This window comes from Silurus aristotelis, assembly GCF_946808225.1.
Source record: "Silurus aristotelis genome assembly, chromosome: 12".
Taxonomy (NCBI): Eukaryota; Metazoa; Chordata; class Actinopteri; order Siluriformes; family Siluridae; genus Silurus; species Silurus aristotelis.
Genome location: NC_139585.1, coordinates 11,170,903 through 11,186,701, shown reverse-complemented (window position 1 = coordinate 11,186,701; position 15,799 = coordinate 11,170,903). Strand labels below are relative to the sequence as shown.

The window sequence follows — 15,799 nt, the reverse complement described above, 5'->3', positions numbered from 1 at the left end:
TTGTAGGATAAAGGTAATCAAACAAGTGATGATTGCACTGCTGATTGTCTCAAAGGATATAAGTAAACTCAAGCCATTCTAGAAAAATGTCTTCCAATGCCCAACGAAATCACTTATATTTGCTTTTATTTTAAAACCTTTGATTATTTCAGTGCTGAGGTCAGGGACTGAACACACCTGTGGCAGAGTATTGTGTGCATAAAGATTAAGAGTGTTTCCTGTTGAGTGTTTGTTAGTGGCAGAACAATAAGCACATGGGAAACCATGTCAGAAATGATCCTATTACCTTAAATGCTTGATTTAATCAACTATGACGAACTAGAGACAGATGTGTGTTAGTCACTGGCTCTATTGCAAAAGAAAGGAAAGCTTAATGAATGATGTAACTGAATGAATGAATGAATGAATGAATGTAAGGAAAGCTTAATAAATGTGCACAAAAAACTGTGAAGTGGTAAATATAAGCCATGGTGGGATACACTGCATGAATTTAACTAAGAAATAATTTACACCCAGGAGCGGAGAATGATGTACTCACTTTCCTCAGAACCCTGGGGATCCTCCACAGTTCTGACGTAGTCATCCTAACAAAACAATAATCAGTTACTCATGAAGTCATAATGTACATGATTATACGGTTAGACACATTACAACAAAAGGCTTGTCTTAATGATACAAGGCCTTTCTTTAACGTTTCCATCGTACATGAAACAGAAGTAACAACTTACAAAAAAGAGCTCATGCCTCTGTCACTATGGGAACACAGATCACAACTTGACGCAAGTTCACACCCACGATAACAGAACAGGAAGAAATGCACTCTGCTCAACGCATTCTACAACTAAAAGAGAAGGCACTACACATGAATTTCTCTCAGAAATACGTATTTGATGGCTTTGAAATGTTCACTCACATTTTATAGCTCATACACAGCCGGAAAGGAATCTACCTAAAAATTGTGGAAATTCAGTGTGGTGCTGCTTTTATTCTCATGACCCTAAAGTCGTTCCAAGCTGGAAAACAGCTTACAGTGATTTCATGAAGTGCAGTCTGAACCGGTATTATAGTTTCCTCCAATTAAAAGAAAAAAAAAAAAACATGACACCAGACTGAAAAACAAAATTACACACCTCAACTTCCTTCCATGTGGGAGGCAGAGCAGAAGGAGAAGCATTAGGATAAAAAGAGAAAGAGATTAGAAGATATGTTAGTGACAGTGATAGACACATCAAAAAGTGTGTTTTCATGCAGAGCACACGAGACAGACTACTTTTGATTTCTTTTCTTGGAGAAGCAAACCACAGTTTTATCTGCTCAAGTACATGTATAACCCAAGGTCGGCACATAATAAAAGAGCATTATAACTGATGCCAATAAGCTACAGCTAGTTAGAGCGCCACTGACTCAAGCTTATTCTCTGCTTTCCTATTATTTTGTTTAAAATATGTATTTAACAGACATAGCCAGGGTCTAACACTAAAAATCTTCTCCACTGAATCAACATGAACAAACAAGGTTGTCTCTGAGACAACAACAAAAGTGTAACCATATGTCAAGAAACTAGGCAAAATATATCATGTATAGCAATTTTAATTAATTCAATGGTACCTGGACAATTGACATTCCAACTGTTGTTTTCTTAACCAGTTTAGGATTAGTTTCTTTTTTACATAGTAGATTTTACTGCAGGCTACTGAACTACTAAACTTTACCTTAATATTTTCTATGCTGTAACAATCTAAGAAATGTGCTTTTATCTATTGTATCTTTTTTTATCTATTGAACCATCACATAGGTTGAGAAGTAACACAAACTTCCTCCAAGAGCTAAAACCTTGTTCATGTCTTTCTGATTAAAAATGAAATACACCTGGCTGCTGTCATCCTTCATAAAAATATGACCAGTCATTAATGGTTATGGCATCATCAGGTATCAAAATTATGATCTCCCAAAGACAAACATTCTTTTTGTTTGTTGTTGTGCCACAAGAGTGTGAATACATCTCTCTATTATTTAGCCATCTCTGATCAAATTATAGTGTCCAGAGATCAAATGTTTGGGTAGATACAAGTGCAAATTCACAATAGCAATAACTGCTCTTTTAGATGATTGGCAAAAAGATTGGACCAGTCACACACACACACACACACACACACACACACACACACACACACACACACACACATATACACCCTGACAGGAATGGACATCAAAACAGCGATAAAATCCACTGCGCCAAAATTCAGTCCAAATCACAAATAAAGCCGGTGATCTACAAAAGCTTAGCAAGTCATTTTATACTTCGATGTTTTTGACACTCGTTCACAGTTAGATGACGAGTTTTCCCAAGCTCGTTCCTTTTTAATGATGTATTGGCAAAAATATGCACAGTAATACCATTACGATCGTTTTATTGTTCTTGATATTTGAACCACGCTACAACACTAAAAGACATAATAAGAGCCATTTATTTGAGCACTTAGCAAAGACTGAGACATAAGTTCCCTCTCAGTGCTTAGTCATTCTCAGTAAACAGTAAACGCTTGACGCCTTTCACACTCCTCAGATTTATTTTACTCTAAGAATGTGCTGTGCCAAAGCAAACACAGCACCACTTGCTCATTTTAGCACCTAATGTGTAAATAAAAGCCTTTAGTGGGCATACATCCCCTTATGCTTAACAGAGATGTGTGATGCTGTGTGAAACGTAACTTCGATGATAGCACTTACAGTGGATAATGAACATTCACAACATACACGCTGCTTATATTGTGCACGTTCAGCATTACAATATACAGCACTATAACATAAATTCCGTAGTTAATGTGCATCTTCACCACACAGCCCGGACTGTTCTCCCACCATGCTGAGACAAGCGGGCTGTGTCTGCTGAAATGGTGGGGGGGGGTGAGATGAGCTGTGTTCTTCGCACCAGGGCATCCCGAAGGTCGTCGGATTTGTAGCAGCTGACAATGCTAGCTTACCCGCTATAGCAAAGGACACTGTAGTGGGATGCTCGGGTTAATGGAGCATAACTGTCCAGATGCTGCTCTAGCTCTCCTGGGCTTTGTGTTAGCACTAATGCTAAAGCTATTCCGGCAGAGTTTGGACACAAGCCTGGCTGCAACAAGGCTGCAACACTGTGAGACACTAGAGATACCCGCCAGAACAATGTTCTCTGTCCTCAAGATTAAAGCGTTAGAGCCACGTCTTATCACACGTAGATGTACCCTGCAAGGGCACACGCGTGCGCGCACGCACGCACGCACGCACACACGCACACACACACACACACACACACACACACACACACACACACACACACACACAACACAGCTTGATGGATAGTGCTAGCCAAATCACACACACACACACACACACACACACACACACACACACACACACAAAACTTCAATGACACCTTCTGTACAACAACAGTGACTAATACTCAGTATAGGGCCAAAGGTTTGTGAACATCTTTATGCAAAAGCTCACTGAGAATCCCAAACTGCCTGACATCACCAAAGCTTATGTGTGGGAATAAGGATTTACAAATCTTCTTCCTCCAAAAATTTAGAGAAAGATCTTCCTTGAAGAGTTATATGATGTTCAAAAAGCACGTATGGCTGATGGTCAGGTTTCTGGCCATATAGCGAATCAAATATATTTTCTCACATACACAACCATACACGGTATGACATGCAGTGAAATGCTTTTAACAATTGTCTGTGACATTAAATGGAATACAATTTCAACAAAAATAAAAACATAATAAGCTAAATAAAATGTCATTTACAATATGAAAATATAATTGCATTAGATAAAAAAAATAGAATGTTACTATAAAAAAAATAGAATCTACATATAAAGCAGCATTTAGCTTCTAGAGGAATGACTTATTCTGTGCAATACTGAAACTATGTATACATGCTAAAATAGTTACCCTTACAAAAAGAAAAAGAAAACATCAAAAGTCTGTGCAAGTCTCTGCACGTTCTCTAGGGAAGGTTACACATTCAATCTGCTGACCAACAGCATTGGCAAACAAGACAAGAATAATGTGCGTGCTACAGACAGACCTTTTTAGTTCCAATCATGCTTGAGTGTAAGTGGAGCGTGACCCACTGGGAGCCACTAAGGATATTCAGCCTGGTTTATATTTGCATCTGTAAGCCACACTGGTCTGGCACATGTGCTCAAAACACTCAAGAGTCTACAGCTTCACACTTTTACAGTTTTCAGCAATCAAGACAGTCGAATCACAGCTAAAAACCAGCAGAGTGCTTTTCAATGACACAAAGATTGAACAGGTTAAATTTGGTAGTCAAATTATATACAAGAAGCTTTTTGACTACTGGAAGTTTTAATCTGGATGTCTTTATTTTTCGATTTATTTTCATGTAGACTAGAAGTATTGACATCTTAACAAGAAAGAAATGCAAACATTTGAGCCGGATTTGAATACATGTCTGGCCAGCCGAAGACAATTTCTAGCCCTTACATAAATTCTTTATAGAAAATGTTTGCAAAACCACTGGTCTGTTATATAAATCAAATGTTAAAAGGAAGAAAGGAGATGTTTAATATGTGGTACATTTTCTCTGCAAAGAACCAGGACTTAAACATCACTTTAAATTCTCTTTCAAGGTGTTAAACGAATGGATTCAATCTAATGCTGTGCTCAAATTGGGTTATGTGTTTGCCATTTTTATATAAAGATTTTATATGCTTGTAGAATTCACAGTACCACTACACAAGTACAATGACTGTGGAAAGTCTAACAAGTGATGCTTTGTCTAATCACAGTACACTGTACAAGTACACTGTAGTCATGCAGTCATTTCTTAGTAAATGTACCAAAACACTTCTGAGGCACATAATCATATTCCTGGATGCTTATTAGCAAGTATTAAGCAACCATGTTAGTACTTGAACAAACAAAGTAAATTGTGTTTATGAGTAAATGTTCAGTTCATATTGACTTCCTTTTGCACATACCATAAGTATTAGATTGCTGGAGTTTTTCCTGCATCTCTAAAACCCTACTAATAGCCAACAATAGCATTATTTTGATTTCAATAAGGGCTGTTTGTTTCCTAAAAAGAGAAACCTTTACATAATTCTAATTTCAAATATATATTTGAATACTATTTTTATTTGTATTTATTGCCACATGTTAATAAAAGTTAAGTCTTTGTGTTTTTTCCAAAAATGTTTAAGGCATAATGACAGGCTTTTGTTATTGAGAATCATATTCCAGAGTGTAATAAGCAGTGTGTTCGGGTTGAGAACTGTAGAGCAACAAATGATAATTATAATAACAATAACAATGTAATGATTAAAAGAGCAATTCCACATCATTTACCACCATTTTCCAATTAAAACAGTTAATAGCTACTTATGAAATTGTTTTCAGATAGAATCGTTTTTGCCTAAATGTACTCTAAGCCTGTACTGTAAAAGATTTCTTTGATACACTTACACTTGCGAGGCTTCAACACAATATAATAAAATCGGCGATTAGTGTTTTCAACATTAGGAAGTTCTGAATCTGTTAATGTCTACACACACTGCCCTTCAGGCACATGTACAATAGCTGACAATTTCAAACACCATTAAAGAAAATGCATTTACATATAAACAGCTAATCCAATTTAGCCACTGTCAAAGCTTCACAAAGCAGATTTGGGTAAAATCCACATTTCATTGAAACATTACAGTGGGGATATGAAGGTGATTCACCACCTTGACAGCAAGAGCTTAATGATTGAGAGTAGGAGGATCATGTTTGGTGTCCTTATCCTATATGACTCATGATGTTTTTGTTGATGTAGGAGGATAATTTGCTACATATGCCCGACTTGTGTATTTCATGTATGTCGGGTATTAATAGAAGGCCAACTGAAGAAACCATTTGAATATTTAAATGAATACATCTGCTCATTATGCATATGGAGATGACCCTAGTTGATGCTTATGGCAATATTCTACCAGTAGAATATTGGGGGAAAAAAAACACAGTAGAATGTTGGAATGTGGTTTAAACCCACTTTCTGAAATATAATATCTTATAGAATGTTCATTATATGTCTACAAAGCCATCATAAAAATTTCAGATATGCTTACAAAAATATGAACAGATTTTCTATTGCTTTTTATGGCAACTAACCAACTAGACTACTGAGTTTAGGAATATCAAGAAGATGAATTACAGAAGACCTTCCACAGGAGGAGAAAAGGAAGGGTAGTTAAAGCTTAATAGGATTTCATTTTCCTTATTACTTACATTTCCTGTCTTTATTTAATTACTTTATTAAATGTTTTATTTCCCCTATTAGTGTGAGTATAATGGTATGATTGGTCCACATGACATTGCAATGTTAGTAATTCAATTCCAACATTAATTACAACACCACTATAACCCTATAGAAATAAACTTGATGACAATTAAACTGCAAATTATAAATACAACCACTGTAGTAGTCTATGGTTGTACTACAGTCTGGCATCCACACAAAATGCCTGAGCACATCACATTTATTAATTTAATTGCCAAGATGATGCTGTGATTTTATTTAGTGCATTTTCGTTAAATATTTTAGCATATTACTACACCATTCATTCCTGGCTATGTTACTGTGTACTTCCCATTTCTCCAACACACGAATTAGCACTAACAGTGCCCTAAAAGCCAGCCAGCAACATCATTAAAAAAACATTTAACACAGATCTAATACTATTTTTAAAGGAGAATAGAGATAGAAAATAGTAAATCCAAGACTTTCTTAATGTATTCGTTTCATTTTATATGATCTGGACCCAGAACGTAAACTCAAAAAGGCATCAACTGTAGACTAAATCTCAGCTAGTAATGTGGCTATGAATCTGATCACAGCTCAGATGCACATCATAACTGGCTCACTCTGTCAAAATTGGCCTTAAAAAGGTTAAGTACTTAATTAGTTAAATGTGACTGGTCACCTAATGATGGTAAAAAAAATAAAAATAAAAACCTGAAGAGTAGCTGGATGCTTGTGTCAGGGAGCACCCTGCACTCCCGCCCGCACATGCCCCGCCAACACAGAGCTTCTCGCCTGATTACTAACTCGGCGCACCTGACTTCTATCAGACTCCCTCCCATATAAGCAGCTTCGCTTCCCACCAACACCGTCCGTTATTGCCCTTATGGACTCAAGCTGTCAGCTCTACGATTTCCCGTTCTGCTGCCAGTTTGCTTGCTCTATCGACACGCTACTATCGTTTCAGCCCTTTTGCTTTTGCCGCTTCGCTCCGGGTTTCTGTTCTGGTTGTGTTAGTGCTCATTTGACTGTACTCCATTCTGTCATTAAAAACCTGGTTTTGCACAGCTCCGCTTTCCGCCTCGTCCGTGCGTAACAGAATAACGGACCCTCCAGCTAGTTCAAGCCCGGTATTGGTGGCCCGGTATGACGAGGGAGGTCGCTCGCTTCGTCCAAGGGTGCCCCACATGCGCCATGACCAAGGTACCGCGTCGCCTACCCGTGGGCAGGTTGGTGCCACTCCCGGTCCCGCAACGTCCTTGGTCCCACCTGGGTGTCGACTTTGTCACCGATCTCCCCCGCTCCGAAGGGAACACTTGTATCCTGGTGGTAGTGGACCGGTTCTCAAAAGGCTGTCGCTTCATCCCCCTGAAGGGCCTGCCGACCGCCCTGGAGACCGCCGAGGCCCTGTTCCACCAAGTCTTTCGCACCTTCGGCCTCCCAGAGGAGATCGTCTCGGACCGAGGACCGCAATTTACGTCACGGGTCTGGAGGGCTTTCTTTCATCTCCTAGGGGTCTCAGTCAGCCTTTCCTCCGGTTACCATCCCCAGACCAACGGGCAGGCGGAAAGGAAGATTCAGGAGCTCAGCCAGTATCTTCGGGCGTATTGCAGCCAGGACCAGGAGAGCTGGTGTCGTTTTCTGCCATGGGCCGAGTACGCCCAAAACTCGCTGCGCCAAGACGCGACGGGGCTTACGCCCTTCCAGTGTACGCTGGGTTTCCAGCCACCTCTCTTCCCTTGGTCCGACGAGCCCAGTGACGTACCCGCCGTGGACGCATGGTTTCGGGAGAGCAACCGGGTCTGGGAGTCGGCGCACACACAACTCCGGAGGGCAGTGCGGAACACACGACGGCACGCCGACGCCCGTCGGCTGGAGGCACCCCGTTTCCGGCCGGGTGACCAGGTATGGCTTTCCACCCGGGACCTACGTCTCAGGCTCCCCTGCCGCAAGCTGTGCCCCCGCTTTGTGGGCCCGTTCAAGATCGCCCGGCAGGTCAACGAGGTGACTTACCATTTGGAGCTCCCGCCCAGGTACAGGATCCACCCGACATTCCATGTGTCTCTGCTGAAGCCTCACTGTCCGTCTCTCTCTCCCTCTCTAGGTGGCCCCGACGCGTCCATCCAGCCGGAGATCTTAGACCAGCCAGGGGTCTACGCGGTGCGCGAGGTGTTGGACTCACGACGGCGCGGGGGTCGCCTTGAGTACCTGGTCGACTGGGAGGGATACGGTCCGGAGGAACGCTCATGGGTGGCTCGGCAGGACATCCTGGACCCGGCGCTGTTGGTGGAGTTCCCGGGGCAGGGGTAGGCCTCGTCGCAGGGCTCGGGCGTCTGGTGCCGCCCCTGGAGGAGGGGGTGGTGTCAGGGAGCACCCTGCACTCCCGCCCGCACATGCCCCGCCAACACGGAGCTTCTCGCCTGATTACTAACTCGGCGCACCTGACTTCTATCAGACTCCCTCCCATATAAGCAGCTTCGCTTCCCACCAACACCGTCCGTTATTGCCCTTATGGACTCAAGCTGTCAGCTCTACGATTTCCCGTTCTGCTGCCAGTTTGCTTGCTCTATCGACACGCTACTATCGTTTCAGCCCTTTTGCTTTTGCCGCTTCGCTCCGGGTTTCTGTTCTGGTTGTGTTAGTGCTCATTTGACTGTACTCCATTCTGTCATTAAAACCCTGGTTTTGCACAGCTCCGCTTTCCGCCTCGTCCGTGCGTAACAGCTTGCCTCATGTGGTTTCTTTTCATTTCTTAAAAAAAAAAAGAATAGAGAGAATATATGTTTCTTGGAACAAAAACTGACTGTCTAATCTTTATTATTTTGCAACAAACCAGTTTGTGTGTGTGTGTGTGTGTGTGTGTGTGTGTGTGTGTGTGTGTGTGTGTGTGTGTGTTGGGGGGAGGGGGGGGGGGGTTGTTACTATTGCAAATAAACGTGAACTTAAAAACTCAATGTCAGTGGTTTGCTGAGCATGCGTATTTATAACTTCAAAACCAGCACAATACCAGGGGAGTGAGCCGACTTCCCCTGTTGTTGTGTTGAGATAATATCTCTGTGAGCTTCATGAAGCAAGGCTGTAAATTATTCCTGCTATCTGAAATACAATCTGACATTCGAGAGGATTTGCAATAAGAAGTCTCTGAATCCTCAGGTAAAAGAGGTTTCTCGTAACACCCCAGAAAACAAAAATAAAAACAAGAATAAGACAATAAAAGGTTTGAACATAGAAGTAGAATATTGACTAATGGAATCAGAGGAAATGTGAAATTGCTCGGGTAAATGTTTAATGACTTTAATTGATAAAGCAAAAATGTTCAATTTGCAAATGGCAACCTCTATTAAGCAACAACAATGCTATATAGTCAATCCTATAATTATTGGCACCCTTTAAAAAAATTAAGACTACAAAACAAACGATGCATATACAGTAGTTCTTCTGATTATTATTAATTCCTAATTGTTGTCTGTGTCTGAAGAAATACCCATAGACCACAAAACTCCTATACGAATGAGATGTTTGAAAGGAGGTCTGAACTTACATAAATTTTGATTTCTTATGGAAGCAATACTGAGAGACAAATCTGAGTGAAAAAGCATTGGGTCCAGTTACTCACAGCGGGTAATACTGCTGATTAAAGTCATTTCAATAGGATCACTCAGCCAAATAACGAAAGACTTCTCTTTGAGATTCACTGCAGGAACGCTTCTCGCGTCTTTCTGTAAGAACATCAGCATGAAGGAGGCAGCCTTTCCCCTCGTCAGATAGCGCACGCCTGTGGAGCCTCAGAGGTGAGACAGCCATATTGCCCTTGGCAAGTGCACGTAGCGGTAGACACAGTATTTTTTAAGAACAAATGCAGCAGGACACTCAGTGGTGTCGCTTCCAAAATTATTTATATTCTGCAATTGGGATGCAGCAGAGAGCAGAGCAGTATGGCAGAGCTGAAAAGGCCAGGTGTGCTTAGCAGATGCTTCATTAAGAATTAAGCACTGCGATGAGCTAAGAGAGTGTGTGCATTGATAACTCGCATCCGAAAGCCTCCCACAGCACAGCGACGCTCATTAATATGTGAACATCATGCACTATATAAATAACATTGTGAACTGCATATTCAATTTCAGCTCAGAAACTACATCACTGTAGAACATCCTCGAACGGCACTTGAAAAAAACTCTACAGAATTCAAAATCATACTATTCCTTTCCATTAGTATGTGATCTACAGCGATCTCTGATCCAGTATCTTTTTGACAGTTTCCTATATTACCCATAATGCCATTCAACTGCATACTGATAGTGGTGCCAGTTGGATTTAGCTCTCAATTCTTCTCTCACTATGGAAATGCAGCCAAGATTAAGTCTTTCAGTCTGTTCAGCTGTCTCACCTTTTCTCTACACTCTGCACAATCAGGATCCAAAACTTCAAATTTCATTTGTATGCCACTATCTCCTCTTTACCTCAGCACTCTGGATTTTTGAGTCCAAAGCGTGATATTTCTTTCTATGTTGAAATTCTCATCAGAATGAGTAAGTAAGAAATAGTAAGAAATAGTATGAAAATCTGAACATCATCCCTTATAATTGAGATGTTTCGAGACACCACTATAACAGCACAATAAAACTCCCCAAGTAAGGTCAGAGCATCCCGTTAGCGCTTACAATTATGATTCAGCACATTACATTATATATTTATTAAATAAACATTTCAATATGAACATATTTAATGTGTTTTGTACCTTGCGTTCTATCAAACTAGCATAAAAAGTACACTGAGGTAATCTTATTGAAAAAAAATAAGCAATTCTTATATTAATGAAAAGAAATTAATGGAATATATGTCAAACTAAAGACATCTAAAGAATCACTTTTTAATTGTATCTATAAAATCACCACAGATGAAAACTTGAATCCATTTTTGAGGTGAACAAAGATTCCCACTCCATACACTACAGTATATTATGTGAAGTGGCTGCTTTAGGGGCTCATTAGCATAGCTGTGAGCGTCCACATCTGCCTGTTATTATGCATAAGAGCTTTGTTATAATACGACAAGCTTTTTTTTTTTTTTTTTACTGCAAAAAGTGTGTGTTGTTGGAAAATGGAAATACATTGTTGTCCACATTATTTGGTGTTTGTTTATGTCTACCATTTAACAGGAGTCTGCTGGGTATTGTTCACCCTTGCTGGTTTGCTCTAGCCTCTCTACTTCTTTGGCTAACCATTAATCATTCTGTCTATGCTGTAAGTGTATGTGACCCCAAAAAATAGAAATTGCATTGTTTTTAAAATGATTTCTGGGTGCAAATGAACTGCAAATGAGCAAAGCGTTTATCCGATTCGTTCCTCCTAGGACTGAGACATAACAGAATTCGAACAATAGGTTGTCTGACAGGTTTAATGTTAATTTATGATATATTACTCAGGCCTGCAGGATCTCCAACTATACTGTCTCTGAACTCCTCTGGGCTGCAAATCAAAGCCCTTAAACTAACCTACTTGGATCAAGACAGAAAGAAAAATTATCATATCACCAGGATTTGAAGAAATGATGTGCAAAATGTACTACCCAAGATGATTCAAAACTTTTCAACCCAACAACTGGAGAAATGTCTTCCTTTTCTACCATCAAATTCTCCCTAAAATGTTTTTTGCAGTTAAAAACAGATTATTGAATTAAATTAATAGCGGTAGACTAGAGGTAAAACACTAGTGCCATCTCTAAAGAAAATCTAAAACAACAGCAAACGGGATATTATGTTCAAGAAGGGTGCCAATAATTCTGCAGTTGACTATGACTAATGTGCATTCTGTCATGGATTCACAGCTTTCTTCAGTTTGACATTTAAGCAGCTAATAAAACCAGAGAAATCTGACTTCCGGCTAAATAAACCCTACACAGATAATAATCCTATGACCTTTCATTCTATTAAAGTTTGCTTTAGATCAGCGTGCGTAGGCAAAGGCGTTTAAAATTTTGATCAATTATAACCACCACCATTATTATCTCTACCAACGATGAATACTCAGTATTTTTTCATCTGCAATTATTCTACACCACCTACCTTTTACTGTCTTTTCAGAATAACAGATCAACTTTCTCTGTGCTCGGAGAGGAAACTGCACCTATTCTCCAATTACATATTCAGCAAAACTCTATCGAGCTGCGATGGATCATTGTTTTTGCTATATTGACATTTTTAATGTGACTGCCTGAACAAATAAGTGTGTACATCACTGTTCGGCAAACTTTGTACAATTCATCTATTTCATCATGTCAAGTGAGCTGGTTTAAAAAAAATCTCTTTAATGGCCAAAAAGACATCAACGACTTCTCTTACAATTGCTCATTTATCATCTACATAAAAAGACATTCTGAATGGACAATTCTATTGATCTTGTACAAAACAGTCTGCAATTATTCACAAAACAGTCTATAATAACAAACTGGTGGGAATATAAAAGTTATTTTAAACAGTGAGGTAAAAAAGGAACAATATTTATTCTGAAAACCTAAAACAAGCTCTTTTTTGTTTCATGGATCATTGTAAAATATCCTCCAGCACTGCTCGACTGGTACCACCTTCTCTCAGAATGAAAGGTAAGTATACTTTAAGGCTCTTCTCTGTTCTGGCACCCGGGGTGGTGGAATGAACTTCCCCAAGATGTCCGTACAGCGGAGTCCCTGGCTATCTTCAGGCGACGGTTGAAAACCTACCTCTTCCTGAAACACTTAAATTAGCACTTTCCAAATTTGCTTTGTAGAATTCAAGAGTTATATTAATATTAATTTTGTAATCTTGCGTACCAGTAAAGATTTATTTATTGCTAGAGATTCAAGCGCACGTCGCTCTGGACAAGGGCGTCTGCTAAATGCCGCAAATGTAAATGTAAATATAAAATATTTTGCTCGCTAATTAATTATTACACTAGCATATTTTGATGAAAGATGATTTTTGTCCGTGCTCTATTTTGCCCTTTAGTGGAATAACAAATACCGTTTAGAAAATCATTTGAAATTAGTAAATTATATAAACTTTATTCTGTTGTACATTCATGTTAGTTTTTTATGAATTTTTTTACAACCATACATTTTAATCTGCTGTAATACAATTAAAAATAATAAAAGAAATAAAGGTTTTTAACTCCTTCATATTTTCTCTTTTTTTGCCTATTTATTCTCATTACTGCTGCTTCTGCATTCTTGAAAGAAATGTAGCATTTTTTTTTTTTTATTGTGGTCAGTCATTTAATTTATGATCAGTCATTCTTACTTCAAATAAATGTTATTTATTTTTAAATTGATTAGGATTTATTTTCGACTCAACTTTGTTCTACTGTTTTGTATTGAAATGTATTCTAGTGTATTGTGTAGTATGCAAGTGGTCATGACAATTCACTGAATATGGCGCAATATGGCAACTTCTAGAGACTTTTTGAGCATGCAATAGTTACATTGCCCTGGAAAAGGAAAAAATAATTATATTCAATCAGAGTTTAATGAACAGATAACTAACATGAGCTTAGCTGAAAGAGAATGTTTGGGTAATAGGGAAATATAGATTTAACTATTATGCTGTGGATATATAGCAGTAGACAGATAGTTTACATGCACATACAGATAATTAAAAAAAACCCTCTGCAATCCAAAAACTGTTTTCATCTCTGTTTACAGTTTCTTTTTGTGTGTGTGTGTGTGTGTGTGTGTGTGTGTGTGTGTGTGTGTGTGTGTGTGTGTGTTGCACATGCACTTATGCCTTTACTGTAGCTAGCAAAAATCATCCTAAAGATTTATTAGCCACTGAATGTACAAAAACTAAATTAGCAGCATCATTATGACCATAAGCAAACTCAGAAAAATGCTTCCCTCGTGGATAATAATGTACCAGGTCATGGCGGGTCACACATAATAGCCATTGGCTTTTGCCACAAACAGCTCATAGCTACTTACAGCCAAAAGCCTTACAGTAAGAACCTAAAAACAAGATGCTGTGCACAAAAAAAAATTAAATCACTATTCAGCACTAGCACCTCAGGTTTCAGGAAGCTGAAAGTGTCAGTGTGACTCGTGTCTTTTCTCACTACATGACACACATTATAAAAAAAAGGACGGCCAATTTAGAGGAAGATGAAGCAAATGATGCCCGTGAGCCAAATTGCAGTGTCCCCTGCGTCTTGCCTCCTAATGAGGAGTGCGGCAAAATGTAGGCCATTTGTAAGGCATAGTTATACTCAGACATTTCAGTTAATTAAATGTGCTAATTTTTTGGGGTTTCAAAAAGGTCGAGGGATGAGCAAATGGAATGATTTCATGAGTCTGTATGAACCGGGCATAAAAGGTGATTTCTTATGGTGTTGTGAGAATACATAAAAGGGCAAACATAAATTGATTAGTTTTATATATTAAATAAAAAAAAATTTATTCTTCTTCTTTTAGCTTCTCCCATTAGGGGTCGCCACAGCGAATCATCCGCCTCCATACCCCTCTGTCCTCTACATCTGCCCCTTTCAAATCAACTACCTGCATGTCTTCCCTCACTACATCCAAAAACCTCCTCCTTGGCCTCCTTACTCTGCACATGTCCAAACCACCTCAATCAGGCTTCTCTCACTTTGTCTCCAAAACATCCTACATGCGCTGTTCCTCTAATAAACTCATTTCTAATCTTGTCCATCCTCATCACTCCCAATGAAAACCTAAACATCTTCAGCTCTGCTACCTCCAGCTTCACCTTTTACTTTTACTCAATACCACTGTCTCTAAACCATACAACATCTCAGGTCTCACCACAGTCCTATTAACTTTCCCTTTCACTCTTTCAGATAACCTTCTAATACAAATCACTCCTGCTATCACTCTCCATCCACTCCACCCTGCCTGCACTCTTTTCTTCACTTCTCTAACACACTCTCTATTACTTTGCACTGTTGACCCCAGGTACCTGAACTTCTCCACCTTCTCCACCTCTTCTCCCTGCAACCACACCACTCCACTGCCCTCCCTCTCATTCACACACATGTACTCTGTCTTACTCTAACTGACTTTTCTTTTCCCTTCTTTCCAGCATGTACCTCCACCTCTCCAGGCTCTTCTCAACCTGTTCCCTACTCTCACCACAAATCACAATATTATCCGCAAACATCATAATCTATGTCTGACCTCCTACGTCAACCTGTCCATCACCACTGCAAACAGGAAAGGGCTCAGAACCAATCTTTGATGTAGTCCAACCTCCACCCTGAACCAGTCTGTCGTTGCTACTGCTCACTTCACTGCTGTCACTACTGTCCTTATACATGTCCTGCACCACCCCCACATACTCCTCTGACACACCTGACTTCCTGATACAATTCCACAACTCCTCTCCCGGCACTCTGTCATACGCTTTCTCTAAATCCACAAACACACAATGCAACTCCTTCTGACCTTCTCTATACTTCTCCATCAACATTCTCAAAGCAAATAATGCATCTGTGGTGCTCTTCCTCGGCATGAAACCA

At 39.7% G+C, this 15,799-nt stretch overlaps 1 protein-coding gene across 1 annotated transcript in view; it reads right to left on the bottom strand.

The window, feature by feature from the left end:
• The window catches only part of LOC310734491 (testican-2), a 48,861-nt gene that overhangs the window by 22,684 nt on the left and 10,378 nt on the right, over positions 1 to 15,799 (bottom strand). Inside the window, exon 2 of the mRNA XM_083556614.1 lies at positions 539 to 584. Within this exon, the coding sequence (XP_083412740.1) occupies positions 539 to 584 (46 nt within the window). The remainder of the gene's footprint in view (positions 1 to 538; positions 585 to 15,799) is intronic.